The sequence below is a fragment of the Scomber scombrus genome, chromosome 8, assembly GCF_963691925.1.
Source record: "Scomber scombrus chromosome 8, fScoSco1.1, whole genome shotgun sequence".
NCBI lineage: Eukaryota > Metazoa > Chordata > Actinopteri > Scombriformes > Scombridae > Scomber > Scomber scombrus.
Window position 1 is genome coordinate 30,819,371 of NC_084977.1, and position 27,384 is coordinate 30,846,754.

The window sequence follows — 27,384 nt, forward strand, 5'->3', positions numbered from 1 at the left end:
GTGCTGTGTTTTAAGGAGGAATTAGGGATGAACTACCATTGTGATCCAGTTGTGATTAATAGTTAATTAATACATTCCCTGAAGTATTACAGTCATTTTGAGGCACTTCAGAAAAAAGTAAGTTATTTTAAAAAAGATGCTCTGATGACTTTTTTTAATATATTTTATAAACTGATTAATTACTCCATCAATCATAGAAGTAGTCAATAGATCGTCCTCCCTGGTCAAATTGACCCCGTCTGTTTTGACTGTTCCTTCTTTCCTCCCTTACTTCCTTCTCTCTTTCTTTCCACCCTTCCTTCTTTCCTTCCTTCCTTTCCTTCCTCCCTTCCTTCCCTCCCTCCCTCCTTCCTTCCTCCCTCCTTGCCTTCCTTCTTCCTCCCTTCCTTCCTTCCTTCCTTCTTTCCTCCATCCTCCCTTCCTTCTTTCCTTCTTCCTCCTTTCCTTCCTTCCTCCCTCCCTCCTTTCCTTCCTTCTTCCTCCCTTCCTTCCTCGATCCCCCTCTCTTCTGTCCTTCCTTCCTTTCCTTCCTCCCTTCCTTCCTCGATCCCCCTCTCTTCTGTCCTTCCCTCCTTCCTTCCTTCCTCCCCTCCTTCTTCCTTTCCTCCTCCTTCCTTCCTTCCTCCCCCCTACCTTCCTCCCTTCCTTTTTTCCTTCCATCCTCTTTTCCTTTCTCCCTCCCTCCTTCTCTTTCTTTCCTTCTTTCCTCCCCCTACCTTCCTTCCTCCCTCCTTTCCTTCCTTTCTTCTTCTTCCCTTCCTTCCTCCTTTCCTTCCTTGACACGAGGACAACCGGAAGGTTAAAGTATATTTTCAAATTGTAATGATGCTGTTTGATTTTGAAGTGCTTTTTTCATTAGTTTGACTTTTTCTACAAATTGAATAAGTTTACATTATTTTACTGCAACTTTTTACCCCAAGTAAATCTTCTTCTTTCAGTACTTCTTCTTCTTCTTCTTCTTCTTCTTCTTCTTCTTCTTCCACTACTGATGGTGGATATCAGTTACAGTCTGTTGGCAGAGAAAAGCCTCAGTTAATGAGCGTGAAAAGAATCCACATCTGCTGCGAGGCTGTGAAAAAACACACACACACACACACACACACACACACACACACACACACACACACACAAGCTGAAGTCTCTAAGTGTGAGATTCACCCCGAGTGTTGCTGTCCGGTCCGCTGAGATGACATCACAGCCTCTCCGTGCCTAATCAGCTCCACATGTCTCCACTGACTGGATCTGGATCAGCGCTGCCTGCTACTACCGCTGGCCAGCAGGCAGCCAATCAGCATTCAAGGAAATGCTTCTCACATGTCCTGCAGCAAAAAGCAAAAAGGCAAAGAAAGGCAGAAGAGGAGTTTTTTTTTCAGTGTCTTCAGATGGAGAGAAATCTTTAATCAATCGTTTAATTGATCATTGGAGCAGCTTAGAATAGATTATTTAAATCAAATATCACTCACAGCACTGTTTAACACAATCAGCACACTGTTATACATGTGAACAGTGTGAATTAATTAAACTAAAGATGAATATTTAGCTCAAAGTTGTCTTGTGAAAATGTAAAACTGAGAAAAAAATAAGTCAACTAGAGTTAAATCAAGTTTCTTTTTACATTTTCTTAGTTTTTGAGTCAGTTTTTTCATCTGACTCGCAGATTTTTACAGCCACTTTATATCAGAGTCAGACCTGAGTCAACACATGAAGCTGCTCTCAGTGACTTTGTTAAATTGAGCACAGGGACTGAATTCAATACTAACCTCCATCATGTTTTGCATTGTTTTCATCGCTGTGAAAAGAAACAATCGTTACTTATCTTAACATGTATTAAAGACACATGCGCAGCTAGTTTCCATCATATGTTTTTTCTTCAAACTAAGAAGAAGAATCTCTGGAGTCTTAAACAATGCATGATGGGAAGTCTGCTGAGACACAGATTGTATTTCTTCAGAAATTGAATTTAAAGAGTTGGACGAACTCTCAGCCGAACGTTCAACTCATCATTTCAAGTCAAAACTTCAAATCAGGTCAACTCATGTTTCTGAGTTCACAGATGGTCTGAAAATGAAAACTAGACATTTTAAACTGAATTAAATCAAAGCTGATTAAACCTACATATCTAAGTTAATGATAAAAGATGAATTAAAGTGCTTTTACCTTTTAAACTCAAATAAAAACCTGTAAATGAACTGAAAAGGAAATTAAAATGATGAAAAAATACAATTGCAACAGTGATTGTGACATTTAAGCATCCAGCTGGACACATGGCACAAACTCTGTAGTGATTTAACCCCCCCTTGTTGTCCTCGAGTCAAGGAAGGAAGGAGGAAAGGAAAGAAGTAAGGGAGGAAGGAAAGGAAGGACGGAGGAAAGAAAGAAGGAAGGAAGGTAGGAGGGAGGGAAGGAGAAAGGAAAAGAGGAAGGGAGGAAGGAAGGAAGAAGAACAGAGGAAAGAGGAAGGGAGGAAGGTGGGGGGAGGAAAGAAAGAGAAGGAGGGAGGGAGGGAGGGAGGAAAGAAGGAAGGGAGGAAGGAAGGACAGAAGGAAGGAGGGAGGAAGGAGAGACGGAAGGAAGGAAGGAAATAAGGAAGGTGGGAGGGAGGAAGGAAGGAAAGGACAGGAAAGAAGGAAGGGAGGAAGGAAAGGAAGGGCGGAGGGAAGAAGGAAGGAAGGAAGGTAGGAGGGAGGGAGAAAGGAAAAGAGGAATGGAAGGAAGGAAGGAAAGGAGGAAGGTGGGGGAGGAAAGAAAGAGAGTAGGAGGGAGGGAGGAAAGATGGAAGGAAGGAGGGAGGGAAGATGGAAGGACAGAAGGAAATAAGGAAGATGGGAGGGAGGAAGGAAGGAAAGGACAGGAAAGAAGGAAGGGAGGAAGGAGAGGAAGGGCGGAGGGAAGAAGGAAGGAAGGAAGGTAGGAGGGAGGGAGGGAGAAAGGAAAAGAGGAATGGAGGAAGGAAGGAAAGGAGGAAGGTGGGGGAGGAAAGAAAGAGAGTAGGATGGAGGGAGGAAAGATGGAAGGAAGGAGGGAGGGAAGATGGAAGGACAGAAGGAAGGAAGGGGGATGGAGAAAGGAAAGAAGGAGGGAGGGAGGAAGGAAGGAAGGAGGGAAGGAAGGAAGGAAGGAAGGAAAGAAGGAACAGTCAAAACAGACAGGGTCAATTTGACCCGGGAGGACGACACGAAGGTTAAAGTCACTGTGTGTGTGTGTGTGTGTGGAGGTTTTATTTGCTTATGTGTTCAAAATACTTTTAATATTTTCTTTGTAGAGGAAAATGAATGCATATGAAAATTGGTGCAGTCTATGTACTGCTTGCATTTCCATTTCCATGTTGTTTGGGTGTTTTTTTAATTTTAAGTCAAAGTCAGAGAGTTTCAAGTTTGAGACATGGTTCCTTTAATACAATATTAGAAACATGAAGACATTGGTAAATCACGAGTAATTACAGAGGAAAGTCGGGAATTAAATATGAACTGTGCTCCTCCATATAAGGGCAGCATTTCACCAACAGCATATGATCTTTAAAATATACTCACTCAGCACAATCCAATGAACAATCAACAGCTCTTACAAAGCTTTTCAGTTGTTGTTGATATTGTCAGAAAAGTGATTATTCTGCTTTATTATTGGGGTCGTATAGTGGTTAGTGGTGGTGGTTTACTACTTTGCTTCCCCTCATGTAACACTTCAAATGCACTCCACTAAACCACCACCACCACCACCACCACAACATCAATATATCTTCCATCTATCAGATTAAACTGAAAATGTCTCATCGAGTTGGACAAAGCAGCTTAGATTTACACTTTAAAATATAAATCTCTCCAATGAGTTCCCTGAAAAACACTGTAGTTAAATTCAGCTTCAATTATAACTGAGGTAAAGTGAAAAACTACCTACATACAGTATGGCCTACTAACAGGGTTAAATCACTGACTCAGGCCACATAATGTTAAAATCATCCCAACCTCCTTTAGAATAAATTCAGTTAACATCTGTCAGTGAGTTTCAGCATAACACCTGGTTTCAATTTTTTTTTTTTGATTGATAGCAGTGAATATATATCCGTACATTTGGACAGAATGTGCCATCACAAAAAAATAAAAGGAGGGAAAAAAGATAAAAGAGAAATCAAAGTTCAGGACCATTTTATAACTTATTTAACTCTTCTGTTGTCCTCGAGTCAAGGAAGGAAGGGAGGAAGAAGGAAGGATGGAAGGGAGGAAGAAGGAAGGAAAGGAGGGAGGAAGGGAGGAAGAAGGGAGGAAAGGAGGGGGGAAGGAAGGAAAGAAACACGGAGGAAGGAAGGGAGGAAAGGAGGGAGGAAGGACGGAGGAAGGAAGGAAAGAAGGAAGGATGGAGGAAAGAAGGAGGGAAGGAAAGGAGGGAGGAAGGAAGGAAGGAAGGAAGGAAGGAAGGAATGAAGGAAGGATGGAAGGAAGGAAGGTAGGAGGGAGAAAGGAAAAGAGGAAGGGAGGAAGGAAGGAAAGAAGAACAGAGGATAGAAGGAACGGAGGAAGGTAGGGGGGAGGAAAGAAAGAGAGGAGGGAGGGAGGAAGGAGGAAGGAAAGGAGGGAGGAAAGAAGGAAGGAAGGTAGGAGGGAGAAAGGAAAAGAGGAAGGGAGGAAGGTAGGGGGGAGGAAAGAAAGAGAGGAGGGAGGGAGGAAGGAGGAAGGAAAGGATGGAAGGAAAAAGAGAGGAAGGAAAGAAAGAGAGAAGGAGGGAGGAAGGACAGACGGAAGGAAGGAAGGGAGGAAAGAAGGAACAGTCAAAACAGACGGGGTTAATTTGACCGGGGAGGACGACAGGAAGGTTAAAAAGGTCCAAATCAAGTGTGAGTAACTCAACAGTTCAGTTAGTCTTCGTTATCTGATGCGTCTGCAGCAGTTGCTTGTTGAAAACATTAAAATCACAGTTTCCAAAAGAATAAAATTAATTAAATTATTAGGAGTATCTGTTATCATTTGCTTTAGTGTGTCCCAGCCTGTCTTCATTTTTATAAGGCATTAGATACATGGGCCAAAACAGAGCTGTCACTTCCTGTATTTGGAGTATTGGTGTTAACACTGTTAAGGTTTCATAAGGCCACGTGCACTCCTTACACCGTGAGGCACTTTGGAAAATAGTGTCAATAAACAGACATGAACGTGTGCATCTTTGTCTTTAGTTGGCTAACAGGAAGTGGCTGTTGTTGGAGCTGCCTTTTCGGATTTCTATGACCAGGTTGTGGAGTTTCTCTGACAACGCCACCTGGTGGAAAGAGAAGGAAAAACACGGAGAAAAGAGTTTTGGTTATTTTTCCAAAGTATGCAAGTTCTGCTTTAGCTTAACCTTCCTGTCGTCCTCCCGGGTCAAATTGACCCCGTATGTTTTGACTGTTCCTTCTTTCCTTCCGTCTGTCCTTCCTTCCTTCCCTCCTTCCTTCCTTCCTTCCTTCCCTCCTCGCTTCCTTTCCTTCCTCCCTTCCGCCCTCCTTCCTTTTCTTCCTTCCTTCCCTCTTTCCTTTCCTTCCCTTCCTCCCTTCTTTCCTTCCTTCCTTCCTTCCTTCCTTCCTTCCTTCCTTCCCTCCTTTTCTTCCTTCTTCCTTCCTACCTTCCTTCCATCCTTCCTCCCTTCCTTCTTTCCTTTCCTCCCTTCCTTCCTTCCTCCCTCCTTTTCTTCTTTTCTTCCTTCCTTCCTTCCATCTTTCCTTCCTTCCTCCCTTCCTTCTTTCCTTTCCTCCCTTTCCTTCCTTTCCTTCCTTCCTTCCTTCCTTCCTTCCATCATTCCTTCCTTCCTTTCTTCCTTCCTTCCTTCCTTCCTTCCTTGACTCGAGGACAACAGGAGGGTTAAAGTAAAGATGAAGGTGCATGTGTTGTTGTTCTGTGTGGGAAGGAGACTCACTGTGTAAGAGTCTGGCTCCTGCAGCCTCTTGTGTCGAGGGTGCAGAGTCTGCAGGGAGCTCTGGACCTTTGCTCTAGTTTCTGCAGCGCTGCACAGAGGGTGTGTGACCTACAAAGTGTGGGAGACACATTCATGAAGACTAAAGTCCAACACAGTAGAGTTCTCTGCACTGATGTAGATTGTGCTGCTCTGTTTCTGCCAGGACTTTTAGTGTTTTATGATCTTATCAATCGGGGTGTGTTTCTATGAAGTGTATACTGCTTGAGTATTTCTATTTCTACTCCACAACATTTATTTAACAGCTTAAGTTACTTTCCAGATGAAGATTTGACACAATGGATAATAAAACAAAGCTTTTAAAATACAACACATTGTTAAAAATGAAACCAAAAAGCAGTGTGTAGTCGGCTCACATTTCAGATGTCTATGAGTTGTTAACAGCTCCACCAAATAATGATTTTTCCCTCTAAACTTCTCACATGGTTTCATTTCAATACATTCAAATGATCCAATATTTCACCAAAAATCTAAGATTATAGAAAAAGTAAAAAAAACTGAAAACGTTCTGATATGTGTATCTTCTTTCCTCTCCCATTAATCATCTCACCACCCCTCACATTTATCTGCTGACCCTTTGGAGGGGCCCCACCCCTAGGTTGGGAACCACTGGACTAAACTAGCTAACTGTATATAAAGTAGTGTAAACTAGCTCCACCTCCAGCAGCTACAACAGTAACATGCTGCTCTAACACTGATGCTTCACTATTAATAATCTAATGATGTCATAATAATAATATATCAGTCAGAGGACCAAACCACTACTTTTACTGTAATACTGCATACTACATCAATATAATACTGCAGTACTTTTACCGTAATACTGCATACTACATCGCTCATAATACTGCAGTACTTTTACTGTAATACTGCATACTACATCGCTCATAATACTGCAGTACTTTTACTGTAATACTGCATACTACATCGCTCATAATACTGCAGTACTTTATTGTAATACTGCATACTACATCGCATATAATACTGCAGTACTTTTACTGTAATACTGCATACTACATCACTCATAATACTGTAGTACTTTTAGTGCAATACTGCATACTACATCGCTCATAATACTGCAGTACTTTTACTGTAATACTGCATACTACATCGCTCATAATACTGCAGTACTTTTACTGTAATACTGCATACTACATCGCTCATAATACTGCAGTACTTTTACTGTAATACTGCATACTACATCGCTCATAATACTGCAGTACTTTTACTGTAATACTGCATACTACATCGCTCATAATACTGCAGTACTTTTACTGTAATACTGCATACTACATCACTCATAATACTGCAGTACTTTTACTGTAATACTGCATACTACATCGCTCATAATACTGCAGTACTTTTACTGTAATACTGCATACTACATCAAGCTCGTAATACTTATCTACTGTTACTTAGGTAGTATTTTACATTGCTGTATTAGTACTTTATTTAAGGATCTTAAGGAGTATTTCTTCCACCACTGCACATCTGGTTTACACTTCACCAAACTTTACTGAGATGTTTAACACAAATATTAAATGGAAAATAAACAGTAAGCATCATAAAACAGCCAGCAGTCTGAGATCAGATCAGTCTCCATCCTCACCTGGCCTTTGGTGAACGCTTCCTGGCGCAGACATACGACCTGAGCTGGAGTGACTGAGAGAGGGGCGTTATCACACCGCAGAGGATAGCAGCTCAGTGGGAGTCCTGCCTCTGGTGGAGACTCCACTGCCAGACTCACCAGGTCCAGAAACGGATGGCCTGCAGCAGAGGAAAGAGTGGGAGACCGTGAATGCGTTTATAGCCACCATGAGGCTGTAATCACTCTTTAAACATCAGCTCATAAAAAAAGCTGGCAGGATTAAAAATTAGGGGGGAAAACTCTGCTATTGTTACTGCTTCAACTCTAGTAGAGATGATAAAGAAAGGTTGCACAAAGGGTTTATACTCTGCACGGTGATTATTTTAGTATGTCTCAGACTCAGCTTGTCAGGCTGATTTCTATATTGCCAGCGTTGACTCATCTGTCATCAGTCCAAGCTGAACTTTATTGGCCAGAGCGGCTGTCATCGTTCATTTAATCTGGCCTCTATGTCAATATTCTTTTATTGTCCACTTCCTGCTGCAATATTGTAAATTTCCCCATCGTTGGAATAATAAAGGAATATCTTCTCTTATCTTATCTTATATCTTATCTGGTCTGCAGGTTGTTCTATGGTTGCTATAGATACAGGTTGTTCTATGGTTGCTATAGATACAGGTAGTTCTATGGTTGCTATAGATACAGGTTGTGCTTTAGTGTATAAACGAAGAATAACACAAATCACTGCCGACATCAGAGATCCTGCTGGAGACATTTTTTAAGTTGAGTTTCATTTTTTTCATCTTGTACACGAACAGAATGAGTCTGTAATATGTTTTCAGAAAAAGTTTTGAACAAATGAGGTCTGAATGAGGTCTGTAAAACATAAAATTTACGGTCAGTGAGAAAAGAAATCCATGTTTTATGTTGTCATGGCCTTAAAGAGGGAGGAAAAGCAAAGAAATTATTTTTTAAATAGCACTTTCTTGGTGTGAGTGGCTCTGAATGGACGTGAATGTAAGTGATATCAGCTCTGACCATGTATACATGACGACACAATCACTGCAGTTTGGATTAAGTCTGTTATGTTCTGGTCTATTCGGGTCATGTCTCTCTTTCTGAAAATTAATTTATGCACTTTGGGTTTGGTAGGCTTTCCATTGGTCCTTTTTTGGGTCATGTCCAACATTTTGGACCTTTTAAAACCTCTAACTTGTTTCCTCTTGCTTCTGTCTTTTTTTAAACACAGAAAAAATTCAAGCAAACCAAAAATGCATCATTAAAACTGAGTGAAAACATGCTCTGGTCTGCAACTGAGTTACAACTGCTGTGTTCAAATCTGCCCAAACTAATCGCACCAAAAGGGGGAAAACACACCACAGTACAATTAAACTTAACAATGCAGGTTTAAAAACATCCTTAGTCTCAGTTTGAATATTGCCAACATTACCACAACAGCACTGAGAGCCAAATCAAAAATTAGTAAGCAGCTATTTATATTACGGGTTAATAGTTTCAGTCATTTTTCAGCAAAAATGGCAAAAAAAATGTAAGAATTTTGTGCTTTTTTCTGTTTTATATCATCAAAAATGAATATTGGATTTATATTGGGTTCAAAAGAAGTGTGTGTATTAATATTTTTTGACATTTCATAGACGAAAAAGCTCAAAACAGTAAAACTAAAGTGTCAGTAAAAGAGAGACAATGAGGTAATAGGTATTTCACATTAACTCTTACCTTCAGCGTCTAATAGTCTGTAGACAGCTTTCCTCCCGGGGACGGTGCTCTTCTGTGGATCCTCACTGATCTTCATCCTGGGCCTCCCCCTCACTTCCACCAGCTAACACACACACACACACACACACACACACACACACACACACACACACACACACACACACACACACACACACACACACACACACACACACACACACACACACACACACACACACACCATACAAATGTTAACATGTCAGAAGAAGTGAGCTTCTTGCCATTTGGATTGAGCTCGTTGTTTTCATGTGTGTGTGTTTATTAAATCACCTTATAAACACAACCTAGAGAGGGTTGTTTTGTGCAGGTAACCAGATGTGTTCCAACACCGACCACGTCAATCTCATTCTCCTGAAACAAAGATACACACATCGTTAAAGAGGAAGATAAAGGCCCAAAGCGATTCATCATAAACAATTTTCCCCGCTGCCTGATTATCTTCAGGAAAGCAGAATCAGTTTCATCTTTTAAATCACAGGCACTGCAAGGGTTGATGATTTGATTTTTACCAGGACTAGTTTGCTTGCAAAAAAAAGGGAAAATAAACCGAAAGAAACTTCATGCTTGGCTGGACAATGGACTTTTTTCCCACCCTTATAGGTGCCTCAGTGGCCGATTGATTTTTTAGTTTATTTATTCATTTTTCATGAAGTTATTATAATGTTTGATCCCTTTACCTTCTTGTTGAGCTCCACCATGCTTTGCTCTGAGATGTTATTGGTCCCAACGATAATAAGTGAATCAAAGGTAGAGTTGGAGAAGCTGTAGAGACGGAAAAGACAAAAAAGAAAACATCATGAGACCTGAGACATGTACTACAAACATGTGGAAGAAACTAAATCATCTCTGACTGTAGGTTTTTTAAAGACATACTGATGCACACATGCAGCATTGTGCCTCACTCACTGCTCACTGCAGAGTCTGAAGACGTGGCGGACATCGACCGACTGCCTGCAGAGATCGCCGCTGTCCAGACGAACTCCCACCGGCCTGTATCCCAGTTCACACAGCGCCAACGCCACAGCGCAGAAGTTCAACACGCCACTGCTGAAAGACACACACACACACACACACAAACACAAACACACACACACACACACACACACACACACACACACACACACACACACACACAAGACCACATGAGCTCAAACAACTTGGGGACAGATGGGAAAAGTCGTGGAAAATTGATTTCCTCACAATTACAAATCGAACATTTACTCTTATTGGTTAAAAGAAAATTGGAAACAAAATAATCAGTGTTTCTTGTCTATATCTCAGGGTTTCTTCAGGGTTCATCAAGTTAAATATAAGACTGTAAGACCTTTTTAATGCCACAAAGAATGCAGCTTTCATACTTGTTTCATAATCATAAAGTATGAAAGCAGGATAGAAAACAAACAGGACAATATGGCATTAAATTACCTGTTACCTTATAGTACATCACATTTTGTCAACATGATGATTCAAATGAATTAAAGTAATTCATTTACGTTTATTCAAGTTTTTGCTTAGTGGATGAGTTTCCTGGCTACTGTAGCTATCAGTAGTGACAATGTTTGCTAGAAGTGTGATGGTGCTGGTGCTCTAAACAGCTTCCTGCAGCTAAATCCACTGATGCAGCAGTCTCACTTGTAGTTTATAGATATAAAACGTCTCAAACACATACATAACAAAGGTCAGTCACTAATGTTACTGTCTACAGCAGGAGATGAAATACAGACATTTAATGAGACAGTTTTAAATTAAATTTCAGACTTCTTAATAGCATCTAAGGCCTCGTTTAAGGGAACTCAATTCAGGGCTCTATAAGAATGTTCGAGACCTGCAGTAACCCTGATCTCTACAGTCTCACTGTAAAATAAAGGTAAAATACCTCCCTGAAAATCTAAATATACATAAATATGTACATAATCTTTTATTGCAGCCATTTGTGTGTTTTAGTGCAATTAATAGTTACTCCCACTGTGCACCTCTCAAAAGCCTCATTGGATTTGGTCTCACTGGTGACTCCTGCTGGTGAAAAAAGGCAGTGCAGCAAAATCTGAAAATGATCATGTGCTGCTGCTGAGGCACAGACATGTTTGTAGATTGTACAACACTGACTGTTATGATATATATAGTCTTATGATATGTATTTATTATTGCTGCTATTATACATTTGTTGTTACTGTATGATTATTTTCTTTTCACACTATTGATGTAACATATATAAATTACATTATTTAACAAGATTGAATATGGGGTAATAATACACTGATGTATGTTTGAGTGAAGATTAAAGGGAAACGTCACCAATACACATCAAAGTCTGTTCGAGTGTTACAAAGAGTATTATACTGCATATGTACAAAACATAGTATAAAGCCTTTCCAGATGGAGCTATAGTATGTGAAGTTTGATCAGTTGACAGTGTCAGTTGAGGTTAAATACTTTTAAAAAAACAGGTGATGTGGAGTTAGAAAGACATGAGGTTTCCAGATGTCTGCAGCTGCTCCTCATCTCTGCCTGAAGCTATCAGCTCCATGCTACATTAATCAGTAGTAGCATAACACACAGAAATCTGTACAGTTTAGTGAAGTGAGCTGAGTTACATTGTGGGTCATGTAGGAAGAATTAATGAAGACGAATTAATGGAATAAATATCATTGTTTCTGCTGCATCAAATTTTGTATCTTTCTTTTTAAAAAAACATGTCCATTATGAGTCTGACATGTTATAGGAATGAAATGCTACTCTTAACATCTGTATATTAAGAGTTCAGCTGAGCAGTAAAAGCATTCATGCACATTTGGACATATAAACAACCCCAAACTTAACAGGAAAACATCATACGTAATAGGTAGTAGAGTAGTTACCAGCTGACACTGTAGCTGTCAATCACAGGGAGGAAGTTCTGAGGGTAAGCGATGGCGTAGGACAGGAAGGCAGCCAACTCGCCCTCGCGGATCTTCCCTGTCTCAGCACCCAAAAGCTCACAGACACGACGCAGCCAGCCCTTTGTCAATGAAATGAAATCGACCGGGTCGGGCTCCCCGTTCACCGCCACGAGTGTCTGATTGGGAATAAACAGGGACGTATAATTCATTCACACTGAATATTACATGTTAAATCCCAGATGTCAGAGTGTCATTGAATGCAACAGAAGTAAAGGCTTTTAATTACAGTCTAACACTGCAGTACAAAACATGATAACATGACTTTTCCCTCTTTTCATTCCTCTTCTATATTTATAATGTGGACCAGCCAATTCAACAGCAGTGGTCACAATAAACAACACTGTAAACTACATGCTTCCTTTGTGATGAGCTTTACTGGAGGTCCACATATGATAACCAGGAGAATTGCTGGAGCCTTTGTTTGCATGTATCACTCAGATTTTATATCTTGCCACTGTATCGCAATTTAAAACTATTTGGAAACTTCAATTGTTTGATGATAACGATGCTGTGAGCGTGCTGAGAGTGAACTAAAAGAGTAAAGGCTCAGCTGGACAGCTAAACAATGAGCTGAAAATGATAAAAACATGGCAAACATAGAGGTAGTTTACCCCTGTGCAACAAGTGCTCCAAAGATAACAAGCCTTTGTGAGAGAAATAAAGACAGTGAACTGTTCCCTGTGATGGATTTCAATACTCAAGAACATTTCAAGTCTCTCGAATCAACTGAAACCAGTGGCTGCCTGAGAGGTCTACTTTGGATGATTATCAAAAGTCATATAGAAATCAGCTGTGTTCCTTTAATGACGATTTGACAGCAGTACAGATACTCACTTGTGGCCACACCTCCTCTAGAGAAGTAAAGGAAGTGACATATGAGTGCGCCATCGTCCCTGCGACGGGGATCCCGAACAGGAAACCAGCCTGAACGTTACTGGTGAGGTCGAACCCTGAAAGAGACATTTCAGAGGAAAATGTAGACAATCCTTACAGAGTGAGAGTCAGAACATGAAGGTTTAAAAGACTGTGAAGGGTTTACCTCCAATGTGTGTGTATCGTGAGGCGGTTAGTCCTCCATCTGGACCCTGAGCCCTCCTCAGACCCATCTCCAGCAGCTTCCTCCTGGGGCCGGCTGCCAGGCGGAAGCGGGCGGCGTTACTACACACCAGACTGTCAACAGAGAGAGAGAAAGAGAGGAACTTATCATTTTGTGTGACCTATTACAGGTGACTGTAGATGGTGCTGTTCCTCACACAAGTCATAAAAACTGACCCAACTGTGTGTGTGTGTTTTGTGGTATGTGTGGAATCTGGCATGCAGAGGTTGGAGTTGAGCAAGAGAAGAAAAAAAGCACTCTTAAAAGGGGGAAACTACGGTGGCCCTGGGGGCTCAATGCACTGCAACTTAAAAAAAACACATGCAAATACACAAAACACCAGCATATTAAGAAATATCGTAGATTTGACAACAGATGTGCAGTGATGAAGACATGCACGCTATCTGTCACTGATGTTGGAAAAAGAGCTAAAGTGTGTGTGTTTTTGATTTATTTTAACATTGTGATCACACGTCAAGACGTCTTCATCACTTCTAAGTGTCCTCTGGAAACACTTACATTGTGTTGTCTGTGTTTGCAGCATATTTTCGAAATGCTGCACATGTGTCGTCTAATTGATGAAGATGTGTTTTTAATTTGCATGTGTTTACTTGAGTTGCAGTGCACTGAGCTCTCAGGGCCACCGTAGTTTCTCCCCTTTAAAAGTGATTCTCTTGCTCAACTCCAGCCGTGACCCCCCCCCCCCTCTGCATGCCAGATTCCCAACAGACCACAAAACACACACGTGGGACAGTTTCTGTGACTTGTGGGTTAGTTTTTGTGTGTTGAGAGTCAGTGCAGAGGCAGAACACAGTGCCATCTACAGGCCAAAAAATATATATTCCCTAGTCCTACTGAACAGAGGAGAGGGAGAGAAACATGAATATAAAATAATAGTAATAATAATAATCATTTTAATTGTGTAGCACAGACTAGGGGAAAAAAGTGCTTTCCATAGACAGCATAAAAGACAATCACAAATATAAAAAGAAAAACACAAGAACAGCAAAACACTAGCACACAATTAAAAGATATTATAAAAGCAAAATTACAAATAAATCATCCAAAACAACTGAAAATATTAAAATAATCTTAAAGTCTACAGAGCTGTTTTAAGACTACTTGTCAGACAAGAAGGCAACTCTGTAAAAAATGTGTCTTATAATAAGATTTAAAAAGCAGAAACAGAGTCAGCAGACAGGATACTAACTATGAGACTAGACTAGAGCTGAAGAGCCAGTAAAGCTAAAGTTCAATCACCCTTTGACTTTAAACTGGACTCTGAAGCAGCCAGCACTTCTAACCCAGCAGGACCAAGAGACCTTTCTGGAGAGTAAGGAGTTATGTACTCTGGCGTCCGGCCATGTCAAGCCTTAAAAGTCATGAGTGGGAGTTTAAAAGTGATTCAGGAGCTGTCGCAGCTGACTCCTCACAGAGGCCACTGTCAAAGACGGGGTGAAGGCAACATGGCTAAAATGGTTCATGCACTTTTTTTTAACCTTCATTTGGTCCATTGTTAAACTGTTAAGGAATCTTTAAAACTCTTGTATCTGCTCTAATCTGTTTCAATATTTCATTTAATTATAATATATGATACATTAAATGAGATATCTCTTAGGCTGGCATCATTTTATCAAATACAGATATTATAGATTATGTTTTGTTTTGGGTTATTTTTTTGCTGTATACACATTTCCACATAATTACATACTGATAAATACTGTATTTATCATTTTTGGACTACTACTTTAGGATTGCCAAAATGTGCACAAGTAATCATAGGTTGGTGTAGAAGAGTAGAAGATATAAAATTCAACTTTATGTGAAGAATAGACATGTATACTGAAAAATGACATAAACTTGGTGTCCCCTCTGATGGGAAATGTGAGTCTTAAAACACCAAATATACAGTGATGAAGTATTTAGTCAACTGATTTATTAGTCCATAGAAAAATCAACAACAAAAAATATTCGTCATCAATTTTGATAATTGATTAATTGATTAAAATGTCCAATATTCTGGTTCAATTTTCTTGTATGTGAGGTTTTGCTTTTTTCTCTGTTTTAAATCATTGTAAACTTACTATCTTCTGGTTTTGGACCAAAGATTGGACAGAACAAGTTCATGGAGGAATCACCTTTGAATCTCAGAACTCATGACAGGGCTTTTTTCACTATTTCTCGACTATTAATTGCACAAATATAATCGATAATAGATTAATCTATAATGAAAATATCATCATGTCATCTGTTGCATCCCTACAAAGACATGTGACTACATAGTAATGATCATACGTCATCTATTATACTTTATACGTTTGTGTGTTGAGAGGGACAATAAATAAAGGGAAAATTAAAATCCTCCACTTTATATTTTGAAATAGACAGTATTGTAAAACTTGTGAAAAATTTATTTAAAACTTGTCTATTTTGTTGGCTAATACACCTAATGAAATACCTCACAATCAAGATATTGCGACATTGCCCTGAATGGCCTAATTCAACTAAAGATCATCAGAGAGACACCACAGCATAATGTGTGCAGCAAATCTCTGACAGCTGACAAATGTATATTGTCTCACAGTGTAGGTCATCATATCGCCAATGTGTGTGTGTGTGTGTGTGTGTGTGTGTGTGTGTGTGTGTGTGTGTGTGTGTGTGTGTAGTTACCTGGCATAGTTAACCAGACACAGTAAACTGGTCTCCAGCAGTTGAACCACAGCTAGCGGACCTGCCACCTCCATCATAGGCACCTGCAGATGTTGCAGACATGCAGCACAAGTTACATGTTCTGACCTGACCTGACCTGACCTGACCATGACCTTTGACCCTCCACACCCCGCCCCACCCCCTCTCCTTTGCAGCCCTGCAGCTCACCCTGGCAAATACCACAGTGCCTTCTGGGACGGAGCGGAGTGTGACGCCGGAGCAGTCCAGGCCTCGCAGGAACTGGAAGAAGGCTGGGTCTGTGGCCGGGGGCAGGACTGAGCGCAGGAACTCCACATCTGGATCCACAAAGCACAACATTAACACACCAGACCAACGACTCAGAGGGTATCCTTCATGCTAAAACTCATCACACATGTGCTCTTACACAAGCACATGGGTCTTACATGTGTCCTCAGTCCCTCACATGCCCCATCTCACCACTCTCACACTCTCACACACACACACACACACACACACACACACACACACACACACACACACACACACACACACACACACACACACACAAACACACACACACACACACACTCATAAACAGAGGATTTACTATAACAAAGCTAAATCTAATAACGTAGTGTGCAGTTAATCTAATCTGGAAGTTTTAAGGGTTGTGACTGTGATGAAGGTTAGACTAAACATGTTGAGTGTGGCCTCGTGCTGCTCATGAATGGCAACAACAGCATCAGTTAATCACAGTTTGGGCCATTTAAGCGCTGTAATATCTTCCTATTCTGAACATTCAGTGCTGCAGACAGAGGTGAAAAGGGAAAAGAACTAACTACTAGTACCTAAGTACACTTTTAAGGTACTTCTGCTTTACTCGAGTACTGCTATTTTCATTTTATGTTGCTTTATAAACACGTGTAAAAGTATTAAGCTACTCGGGTAAAGAATCATATTACACAAAAAATGAAATAAAGTACAGTTAATTGATGAATCAATCAAATCAACTACTCTAATAATCAATTCATGATTTTGAGATAAATGCTATTAAAAAATGACTAAACTTTTCTGGTTCCAGATTCTTAAATGTGATTATTTTCTGGTCTCTGTAGTTCTCTGTGACAGTAAACTTGACTTCTTTGGTTTGTGGGTGCTAACTGGGACAAAAACAAGACATGTTTGACTTCATTTTTCACCATTTTCTGAACTATAGCTTTAATCAATAACCAGAACCAATCTAAATGAAGATAATCACTGGTTGCTGCACTACTAAACTGTTACACAGCTATAGCACAGTTGTCATTAGTAATTAGTAACACTGTGAATAACTCTCTTCTATGCTGTCTAACCTGTGCTGTATGATCTGAACCTCTCAGTAAAGCAGACCAACTACTTCACTGCTTTTAAGTAAGTGAGCTGAGGCTTAACTTTAAGGGCAATGTTCCATTTATGCCTCATGTATCACTGATCCTTATAGCACACGGCAGATTACAGACTTATGTGCTAAAGTTCAACGCTAAACGTCAAAGTTCACCGACATATCCGACCACCGTGACCGGTATTCACGTTCACCACACCGGGGGGTCGTATGCGCTGAACTATTGCGCAACCACCTCGGTATGCGTAACAGTAGTATGGAGGAGCCAATGTCATTGTTAAAGACCAGGCATGTGATGAAAAAATAACATTAATAACAAACTTTTTGAACATAACAGAGACAGTCAAGTGAAGGTGACTTCCTAACCTTCGTCTGTGAAGTGAAAGCTGCGCAGGAACAGCAGACAGTCGTGCAGCCCGGTGAACAGAGAGAAGCCTCCGCCGAACGGATTGTCTCTGAAGAAGAGCTCAAAGACGGCGGGCTCCTGGTGCCGGCCGGCCCGCCAGTACGCATAGGCCATGGTGAACTGGTACAGGTCCGTCAGCAGTGGCGGGACCCGCTCCCGGATCGACCGCTCCATGAGCCCGCATGTGTTGCTGGACGGCGCTGCCATGTTATGTGATTCAAACGCTGGTTCCAGGTCTCACTTGATGCCGGGATCTCTGGGACTTGCAGTCCTCCACTGCCGCACTGACTCCTTCAGCCTAAACTTAAGGCACAAACTGAGAAGGAAGAGCATGCAGGACGAGTGAAAGCTGCACTTCCACTTTCAATTGACAGTGTATAGTCTCTGCTGTTTCTCTTATATGGTGTATTTTGTAATCTAATCTGGTTGGTTTCGTTTTCTCTGAACCAGGGTTGTTATAGTAGTTTGAAATGTCCATTAGCTTTTATTTTAATTAAGTTTTTCAGTTTGCTTTTTTATTTCAGTTTAGTTTTAGTTAGTTTAACAAGTGATTAACCCATAAGCAGGCAGGAATGGAAAATTAGTTGTTAATTGTTCATTTTATTGACTTTTTATTTACTTTGATGTTACTAGGCATCTCATTTGCACCTGAGTAAACATTTCCACAAATAATTTCAAAAATAACTTTTATGAGTTGAGTTTATGAGTTGAGTCAAACTGAACAGAATACAGTAAAAAAAAAAAAAGAGGAGAAAATGAAAAGAAAACTAAAACTAAGCTTATTTTATAATTTTAGTTAAAGTTAAATTTCAGTTCACTAAATTATTTTTTCCCTGCTAGTTTTAGTTTTAGTTAACTATAATAATCCTGCTCTGAACATCTATAGTCAAAAAGGTTCTGTGCTTTTTTTCCTTTCTTTTTTTTTTATCAAGATACACAAGATTTATTTTATAATTACCTTTTCCAAGAAATGTAAGCTACGTTTCCCCCGGATGTCCTGAAACAAGTCTGATGGTGGAAGAAGCACTCAGATCCTTCACACAGTGTACAATGTAAATATTACTCCCAATAAATGACTCCTTGTATGGTGCTGAATTGTAGATCAAATGTGAGGTTATTAAAGGACAAGTTCACAGATCTTCAAGTCAAGTCTTAAAATAACAGTCGGGAGCTCAAATGAACAGTGAAACCTGTTTTTCTTGCTGAAATCATTCCTCCTGTTCATACTGACCATAAGAAGATCCCTTAATAATGCAATTTAAAAGGAAGTGTTGGAGGAAAACATCCACAGTCCTCCTTCTGTGCAAAGAAAAATAAATAAATAAAATGAAGCTTCAGCCGTCCAAATGAGTCAAATCTATTAGAAAAATCGTTCAACGTTACAGTGTTTTTAGTGCCAAAGTCTTTTTGTTACTATACTTCCACCACAGCTCAACAGGGAAACACTAAGAGGGAATTTTTACTGCTAAAAAGACTTTAAATGTGTCAGATATCACTTGATATGACTAACTCACACTGCTGAAGCTCAATAGAAACTAACATCTACTTTTAAATGACTGTTTGGACACACTGTGGATATAGTCCTCCAGACTCCAGTCAGTATGAACAGGACAGGTGGAATGATTACAGCGAGGAAAAAAAGCTCTTTCACTGCTCAATGATGTGACACAACAAAATAATGCACGACCTTCAGAGTAACTTTATTTATTCAAGAGATATTTCAGAAATGCTCCTGTTGTTATACACAACACATTACCATTTCATAACTGCACTAACTGGATATGGAGCCAACCTCTATCTTACCTGTATTATGATGTGCTGCATACATTTGTCAAATGTTTAAATAAAGCAATTGAGCCACTGCAGCTATTATCATAAATAGCATGTTTCTGTATTAAATGTATTATTCCCTATTCTGACAGCTGGATGGATGTAAACTGTGATTGTCATCTCAAACCCTGCAGTTTTACACCAGCAATTCTCAACCCTGCACTGTTAATCTAACATGTGTTCAAATGATTAACTAAACAGGAAAGAAATAGTAAAGACATTCCTGCTTCACACACAATTACAGTTTAGATATTTCTGATTTGTATCTAATCTTTGCCTTTTTTTGTGACTTAGTGAATAGTTTAATCTCTTCAGGAGCTTAAAGATGACTCAAATGAATGTCGGGAATCTAAAGAAAAGAAATGAGGGCTTTGTTTGAGAGGTCTAAGGCTAAAACATGGTTGAGAACCAGCACAGATTCAGCCAATCCAACAGCCTGGATCAAATGTTAAATATGAAAACTCCACTTCTCACTCCTCATGTAACTAAATGAGGACACACTGGTCCAGGTTTCAATCAATATCAATCACACTGTGATCACAAGTATCAGTAGTTGTATTTTCCTGCTGTCATTATGTTTGATTATCCCACTCCTCCCTCCTGCCCTCCTCTGCTGGGGGGAAGCTTCCTGCCAGCTCATTGGTCAGCATGTGCTTCTTCCCTCCCCACAGTAAGTGTGTCGGCTGTCCTGATTGGCTCTGCTCTGGAGCGTAGACAAAGAACGGGCTGAGCTCGATGGCCAGAGCCGACCGGACCAGGCCGACGCTGCCTGTTCGCTCTGAGCAGGGGTGATACACTCGTCCGCTGTCAGGATGCATGTAAAGCGCCTCCGGACGGAACGGGGCGGTCAGCTTCTCCGCTCCGCCGCAATACGACAGCAGCTCCTGGTCTCCCTTGATGCCCTGCGGTCCTTCGTGGTTCTGCAGCAGGTGGGTGAAGACCACAGGTCGGTCATCGCAGCGCATGAAGTTCCTCTCTCTACCACACAGGGACAAGAAGGGGAAGTCCTCGTAACGCCCGCTCTGATTGACACGCAGACGGCTGAAGAAGAAGACCAGGAACTTCTTATCTGATAAGAAAGAAACAGATGATGAAGAGTCGAAGGCACCTGGTTTTACACTCAAAATAGGTAAATAACATCACATATCGTAGTGAAAAAGTGTGAAAATATCTGCTGGTTTCTTTAGTCCTCTACGATAGTAAACTGAATGTCTCTGGGTTGAGGACAAAACAAGACACTTGAGGATGTCATCTTGAGCTTTGGGAAATGATTATTGACATTTTTCATCATTTTTTGACAAGCAACTAATCAATTAATCAATAATCATTAGTTGCAGCCCTAAAAAAACGTATGGAGTTTTATCCAGTGTGAAAAATAGCCAGATATATTACAGTGTGTTTCCAGGTGTAGGAGATTACTACTGCACATATGCATATATTTATGGCTGCTAATGATTAATTTTGTAATTGACTAATCTGTTTATTATTTTCTTAGTGCAGGTGCGAACTGAGTGCAGGTGTACTGAGGAGAACTGCGGCTGTTTATCGATAAATAAAGAGCATTACTTTAGAAAACTTTTGCATAGTACTGTCTAACAATAATAATACTTTATCAATTAATCAATACCTTTATCTTAGTCTTTCTTAACAGTCTGAGAATTAAAGGGTTTTGTATTTGTTTAACTGGCGATAAGTTGTAGATATTATACTGTGCAAAACATTCCCACATCTTTCTTGTCATTTTGATCATATAAAACTTGTGACAAGGGCCTGCAAGTAGACATTATTGATTTTAGGGGTTCACAAGCTGAAAAAAAAAAGGTTGTCAAGCATTGTTGTAGTCAACAAAGTGCCACAATGTAGTGAAAAAAGCCCATGTGGCATCATTAAATGTCTTATTTATTCAAGACATTAGACCAAAATTGAAAGATATTCAGTTTAAAGTGACATAAAAATAAAGAAATGAATCACATCATCACATTTGAGAAGCTGGAACCGGAGAGCATATGGAAATTTGTTTGATAAATTGCCTAAAAACTATGCATCAGTTATAAATCACTGATAACTTGTCTAATTGTTGTTAATATAAAATAATCACATCTACCAAACGTGCAGACTTTTCCTTTATGATGCTTTAGATTCACATGAAATCATTTTTAGAGGTTCATATGTGGATGAGGTCAAGTTTATGACATGTTAACAAGGCTTAAATATATATCTACTTTATGTAAAATAAAATAAAATAAAAATGTGCATGTGTATTGAGTTATTTTTACCTTTAAAGCAGGTGACAAAGTTCTTCACTTTAGTGTCATCTAGGAACAGCTGGAAACACAAATCAACAAGTCATGCTAGCACAAATATCTCATGTATTTTTAAAAAGATTTTATAATGTGTCAGCCTCTACACTCACCTGTCCTTGGTGGTCAATATAGTAGAAGTATTCTCGGATGCGAGGCTCGGGACTCTGGCCCTGGATGTATGTAGCGGTGGTTCTGGAGGTGGGGTAGCCGGCCTGGAGGCAGCGCAGGGCGGATAGACTTCTGCAGCTGAGAGCCGCAGTCCGGTGGAGCAACATGACCGCGCAGCACCGCAGACGGTTAATTTATTCAGATATAAAACAGGAAAACAAAGCGACACGGGTTTCCAAATGACAACCTGTGTGTTAACCGGGGTTATCTACTCAAAGACGATGTTAAATAACCCCGAATTCACCCTCATGTTATTGTTTTCATGATGTAACCCGGAAGAGTTTATGTGTTGAAATATGTGTTCATTGCGGACTGCTGCCATCTAGTGGACAATGATGATCATCACAGAAACACTATAATGTAACCAGTGTTGGGGAGCAGCGGCAATTCTAGGATCAGACCTTTAGGGGGCCTCAGCCTCCTAATGAGAATTTTACATACAATGCCCTGCTAAACTACTCATTTCACCGAATAACGTAAATTACAACAATAAATATTAATACATAGTAGAGTGGTCTACTATAATATATGATAATAATGGTCCAGAATAAACAATCACAGACAGAGAGGACCCTAAGATAGTTAATGAACCCTGAGGGAAAAACAATATTAATGACAGAAGTACATTAGACCTGTTAAAATAAAACCATTTGAACCTGTAGTCATAAGTGTACACAAAATAATTAATTTGTATAAATACATTTTTAGGGGGAAAATACAATAATTATTTATTTATTTTTTAGTGGTGCTGGGATTAAATTTAGGGTTGCTTGAGTACACATAAAAAGGGTCTTAAATCGCACCTGTTGGTGAGTAACAGCATTACGTGATTTAATTACAAAATAGTAACTGTACTCTGTTACAGTTACTGAGAACAAAAGGAGCCCAACAACAAACTTTTGCCCAGGAGGTTAATAGGAGGTTAATCCAGCCATTACTGAGCATCACCTACACCCAGCTATGTACCTGTGTTGGAGGTTGATGAGGAGGAAAATACTTTAGTTTAAAGGATATATCTGACAGTTTTCTAAATCTTTCTTATAGTCAACTAATCTCTTATGTAAAGCCAAGCCTTCAATTAATTCATCCTACTTACAAGAGTTATTTGTGTAACCAAAGGCTCATATTTCTTACTCCTGTCTGTTGCTGTAAATAAAAAACTCCTCAATGAGCCATGTCACTGCATTGAGTGACATGTTCGTTCTCCACAAATATCAGTGGGCATTTATCAGCAAATCAACATCAAACGTAACTCAAACTTCATCAAAGTGTCACTGACACACCATAGATACAGTATGTGGTGTATGCAGGCAAAAATAAGTCCATTGTTCATTCAAAGTTTTGCGTTTCTTAAGGTTTATTTCTCAAAATCAAGCAAATGAAAAAATCACAATTAAAATCATGATTCTCTAGTAGAAAAAACCAACATAGGCCCGCCAAGTTGGATACTAGTGGTGGAGATACTTCAAAATTTGGTTTCGATCAGATACAGAGTAACGCAGGGCCAAGATTGCAAATGTTACTGATACCTAGTTTTTTATTATTAAAAGTAGCTCATGTGCTTTCATGTACGGCAGAGCAGTGTGTCATGATTTATGAAGTGAATGCATCATCAATAGCATAAATCTGGATGCATTTTCATGAACACTAAATTATTTGCCAAAGGTTAGCGTTCATTGTAAGGTGTAAGGATTATCATTATCATCAGCTAACTTTTTTTTTTTTTACTAGGATGCTGCAGTTATGATTAAAAATGATCAACCAAGCTAAAACATTCAAAACATTCAAGACATCTCACTGTGTAAATGATGATAGATGTATCTGACTTATTCACACACACTACACATGTCCTTTTGCAGTTTTGTTGTTCTAATATCAGATAAGGGTAATGAGCCCAAACAGCAAAGGGATCACATTCAGTTTGACAGACCAGGCTGAGTTACACAAGTTGCCTTTACAACATTTTGGTGGACGAAGGAATGTAACATTCTTGAGGAACTCCAAGCGAGCAGGAACTTCACAGAGGTTTGCAGAGGCACACCCCAAGGCATGAAATGTTTTGCTGTTATTTGCTGTTAATGACAAAATCATTGTTAGACCACAGTTTTTAAAAGCTTTTAAGATTGAAGCAATTGCACTTAAAGGTAGCAATAATATGTTTTGATGCATAAAATGATCACAAGGGCTCACCAGTCCCACTAAGGCAGCGGTCCTCCGTGTTCACACACTGTACTGTCTTATTACACACAGCAGAAAATTGATCATCACAAGTGTAACACTGTAGGTTGTTGCTCACTAGCATTTCATGGTCTGAAACAGAACAGGAGACATGAAGAAACTGAGAGCAGAACAGTGACCAACATTGATACTACATGTGATTTTGTGTCTTTACTTACCAATAAGTTGATGAGTGTTGCAGTTATCTGTTTTGCACACAATAACAACTACAAATGTAGGTCCAGAACCAACATTGTATGCAAATGTTTGATATCCTTCACTGAAAAGGGAGGATGGCACACACAGCCTCTTTGTGGATGTTTTCAAAATCCCTCCCACTTTTGCTGTAAACAGAAACACAAATGAAACACTGTAATTCAGAAATGTAAAATAAAATCATTCGAAGAAATTGAGGAAAAATCAGACTTATTTTCAATACTTTTACAGTTACCTTGTGTGATAATAGTTGCACAACGATCACCATCGCCAGGTTTACAGAGACGGGAGCTGTTGTCACTCCGTTCACCAACCAAACACCTGAGAGCTTTAGCTGCAATTAATTGAATAAAAGATGGTGAGATGAACAATCCGCATGAATCATGTTTGTCATATTAACACAGTATGCAAAGTTAATCTGAGGAGAGTCAAAAATCTATCCAATAAATTGTTATCAACAATTATTAAAAATCAAAAGTCAGTCATCAAATTAATGGCTGCAGCATTTAGGTGTACAGTTTTCTGTCATGGTTACGCCTGCATTATATCTCTTTCTACTTTTTTTTAAGACAACATAACGGCTTTCTGCAAATGTTCACCAGCAATGTTTTTTGCTGGTGAACCACCACACATACTTTGTAGGTGGTTAAGTGAGTTTGACAAGTTTAGCAGTTAATAGTTACTGTGTGTTTCTTGTTCTCTCTTGTTTTCAATGTTTTCATTTTTCATTTCATCTCTCCCCCATCCCTTATAGCTCCCTAACCTGCCTAACTCTGACTCAAATTTTTAAAATCTCTCTTGTAAAAATTCATCTCTTAAATAATATAATATCATTTTCCATTTGACTGGAAAAATACGTGACAGTACAGAAACTAAAGATGCTCTTACTTCCGTTTAACTGTGGCTTTAAGAGTGAGTGAGGTTACCTGTGGTGGAGAGAGTCCAAATGAGAGTGAGAGACAAGATCAGCTTCATCATGATGAGAAAATCTGCAGATTACAGGAAACACTTTATATAGTGAACCTGTGTTTAAAAAGAGGAAGTTACTATAAATGCTTAAATTAACAGCTGCAATACACAGTTCAACAAGCCATCAAGTCCTCATCTTTTTCCACCTGAAGTAATGTCTGGGTGAATACATATATAAACATTTTCATTTATTATATAATTAGTAATTACAGTATATTACAATAATTAAAAAACAGGAGGTAGAGCGGTTCCATTCCCGGCTCCTCCAATCCACATGTTAATGTGTCTTTGGGCAAGATACTGAACCCCAAATTGCCCCAGATGACTGTACCCAATAAAATATGTCCATATTACTTTTTTAGGCTACTGTAAGTTAGCACAATAAGTTGTGTAATATTGGGAAAAATATTGTAACACATATATTTTTAAAGAAATCAGTTCCATGTAAAGTATAAATATACATATAAATATATATTTATACATTGTCAAAATTCACAAGTGAAAGTGTGAGTACACCTACACACCAGTACAGAAACGAGATGACATGATTCACATCAGAATTTATATTGCACAGAATCCAATGAAACTGTAATATTATGAAATAACTTCAATAAATAATACAATGAAAACATCATCTTAAACCTCATATAAATAGAATTTCAAAAATATTTTAATCAAACTCACCCAGTCGCAATTCAACACTCGTTTGCTTGAGAAGTAATATCTGTACCTCCTCTCCACTCAGAATGAAACCAACACCTCTAAAACAGCTTATTAGTGAGTGTCAGTGACTTCACTTTCTTTTGTTTTTGTTTTTACTGATTTTCCCACAGCTAACAGCAGGGGTGGACTTAGTGATTTGAAGTTCCTATGCATTTTTATTTTCTCTTCCTCTAACTGAGTAAAAGTATTGGCAGTGGAAGAAGAGGTACTTGAGGTACCCTGTGCTATCTTATACTCTTTTCAGAGGTGTACGAAAAATTGACCACACTAACCCTAAAAGAGTCTCCCACCTCTCAGTAAAATTCTTGAAAAACAGTTTACAAACAATAACACTATTACTTATTCACTAATAATATCCATGATTCTCTACAGAGCTCTCCCTGGTCTGGCACCAAATTATATTTCTATGCTTATCAGCTATGAACCATTCAAATCTCTCAGGTCCTCTGGGGCTGGCATTTTACTTTGGGGTTTAAGCAAGAAAAAAATTGTGAACCTGAAAAGTTGTTCAAGTCCGAGAAACCAGTCCATGCAGACATGTTTCACAACACACACTGACAACCAGAAAGCACAGCAGAGGAACAACTGCTCCACTTGCAGCTAAAACAACTCAAAACAAAGCAAAAAAGTAGAAAAAGACCAACATAAAAGTTATAAATGAACAGTAGAGATAATAACATAACAGTTACATTGCCACTGAAAACCTGTGTAGGCCAACTTTTTTTCAGACTTTTCAGAATCAGACGTATAAGCACAATTAATAATGGCATTGGTATCAATAAAATCTGATCAATTCCCACCCCTACCTGTCACTAAGAATGTTTTAATCGTTCAGAAGTTCACACAAACATTTATATAAAGTCACACAAACATTTATATAAATTCATATAATGTTTTCCCTCACATCTTCAGGGATATATTAGGTTACATCTAACTATGGTACATAAACACCACTCTCATTGCTTTATGAGTTAAACATTTTCTCAGCATGACTTTGGAGAGTTACACTTTCTCACAGACTGAATGAGCTGTCACAGGAACATGCAAACTGTGGTTAAACTGTGACAGTATTAATCACTGTGTCACAACACAACGGAAATCAACCGGGGATGTAGACAGTCTGCAATGGTAGCTACGTGTCTAAAAGATATGCATCTGAACAGAAGAG

At 39.3% G+C, this 27,384-nt stretch overlaps 2 protein-coding genes across 3 annotated transcripts; both read right to left on the reverse strand.

Moving 5' to 3' along the window:
• Nucleotides 1-4,555: 4,555 nt before the first annotated feature.
• Nucleotides 4,556-18,071, reverse strand: naprt (nicotinate phosphoribosyltransferase). Of its 2 annotated transcripts, none has more exons than XM_062423706.1 (13): nucleotides 17,751-18,071; nucleotides 16,211-16,338; nucleotides 16,004-16,086; nucleotides 13,277-13,407; nucleotides 13,072-13,187; nucleotides 12,157-12,353; nucleotides 10,205-10,342; nucleotides 9,976-10,060; nucleotides 9,569-9,649; nucleotides 9,260-9,362; nucleotides 7,544-7,701; nucleotides 5,878-5,985; nucleotides 4,556-5,244 (listed from the first exon to the last, which is right to left on the reverse strand). In XM_062423706.1, exons 1-13 carry the CDS (start codon nucleotides 17,995-17,997, stop codon nucleotides 5,158-5,160), a joined length of 1,662 nt encoding a protein of 553 aa, XP_062279690.1. In that variant the 5' UTR covers nucleotides 17,998-18,071; the 3' UTR covers nucleotides 4,556-5,157. The 2 variants fall into 2 exon arrangements, with proteins under 2 accessions (XP_062279690.1, XP_062279689.1); XM_062423705.1 differs by having other exon boundaries at nucleotides 10,205-10,345.
• A 1,788-nt stretch (nucleotides 18,072-19,859) lies between these two features.
• Nucleotides 19,860-22,354, reverse strand: c8h8orf82 (chromosome 8 C8orf82 homolog). The gene is made up of 3 exons (XM_062423708.1): nucleotides 22,034-22,354; nucleotides 21,897-21,945; nucleotides 19,860-20,689 (listed from the first exon to the last, which is right to left on the reverse strand). Exons 1-3 carry the CDS (start codon nucleotides 22,196-22,198, stop codon nucleotides 20,193-20,195), a joined length of 711 nt encoding a protein of 236 aa, XP_062279692.1. The 5' UTR covers nucleotides 22,199-22,354; the 3' UTR covers nucleotides 19,860-20,192.
• Between the last annotated feature and the right edge of the window lie 5,030 nt (nucleotides 22,355-27,384).

Bases quoted from the DNA above. Each gene is read 5' to 3' on its own strand.
- naprt (XM_062423705.1), bottom strand. From the start codon at position 17,997: ATGGCAGCGCCGTCCAGCAACACATGCGGGCTCATGGAGCGGTCGATC. The intron at 16,339-17,750 runs GTTAGGAAGTCA...TTGTGGATCCAG, and splicing joins CTTTCACTTCACAGACGAAG to ATGTGGAGTTCCTGCGCTCA. The intron at 13,188-13,276 runs GTAAACCCTTCA...TGTCTCTTTCAG, and splicing joins ACGATACACACACATTGGAG to GGTTCGACCTCACCAGTAAC.
- c8h8orf82 (XM_062423708.1), bottom strand. From the start codon at position 22,198: ATGTTGCTCCACCGGACTGCGGCTCTCAGCTGCAGAAGTCTATCCGCC. The intron at 21,946-22,033 runs GTGAGTGTAGAG...TTGTGTTTCCAG, and splicing joins ATATTGACCACCAAGGACAG to CTGTTCCTAGATGACACTAA. The intron at 20,690-21,896 runs GTAAAAATAACT...CTTTCTTATCAG, and splicing joins CTTTGTCACCTGCTTTAAAG to ATAAGAAGTTCCTGGTCTTC.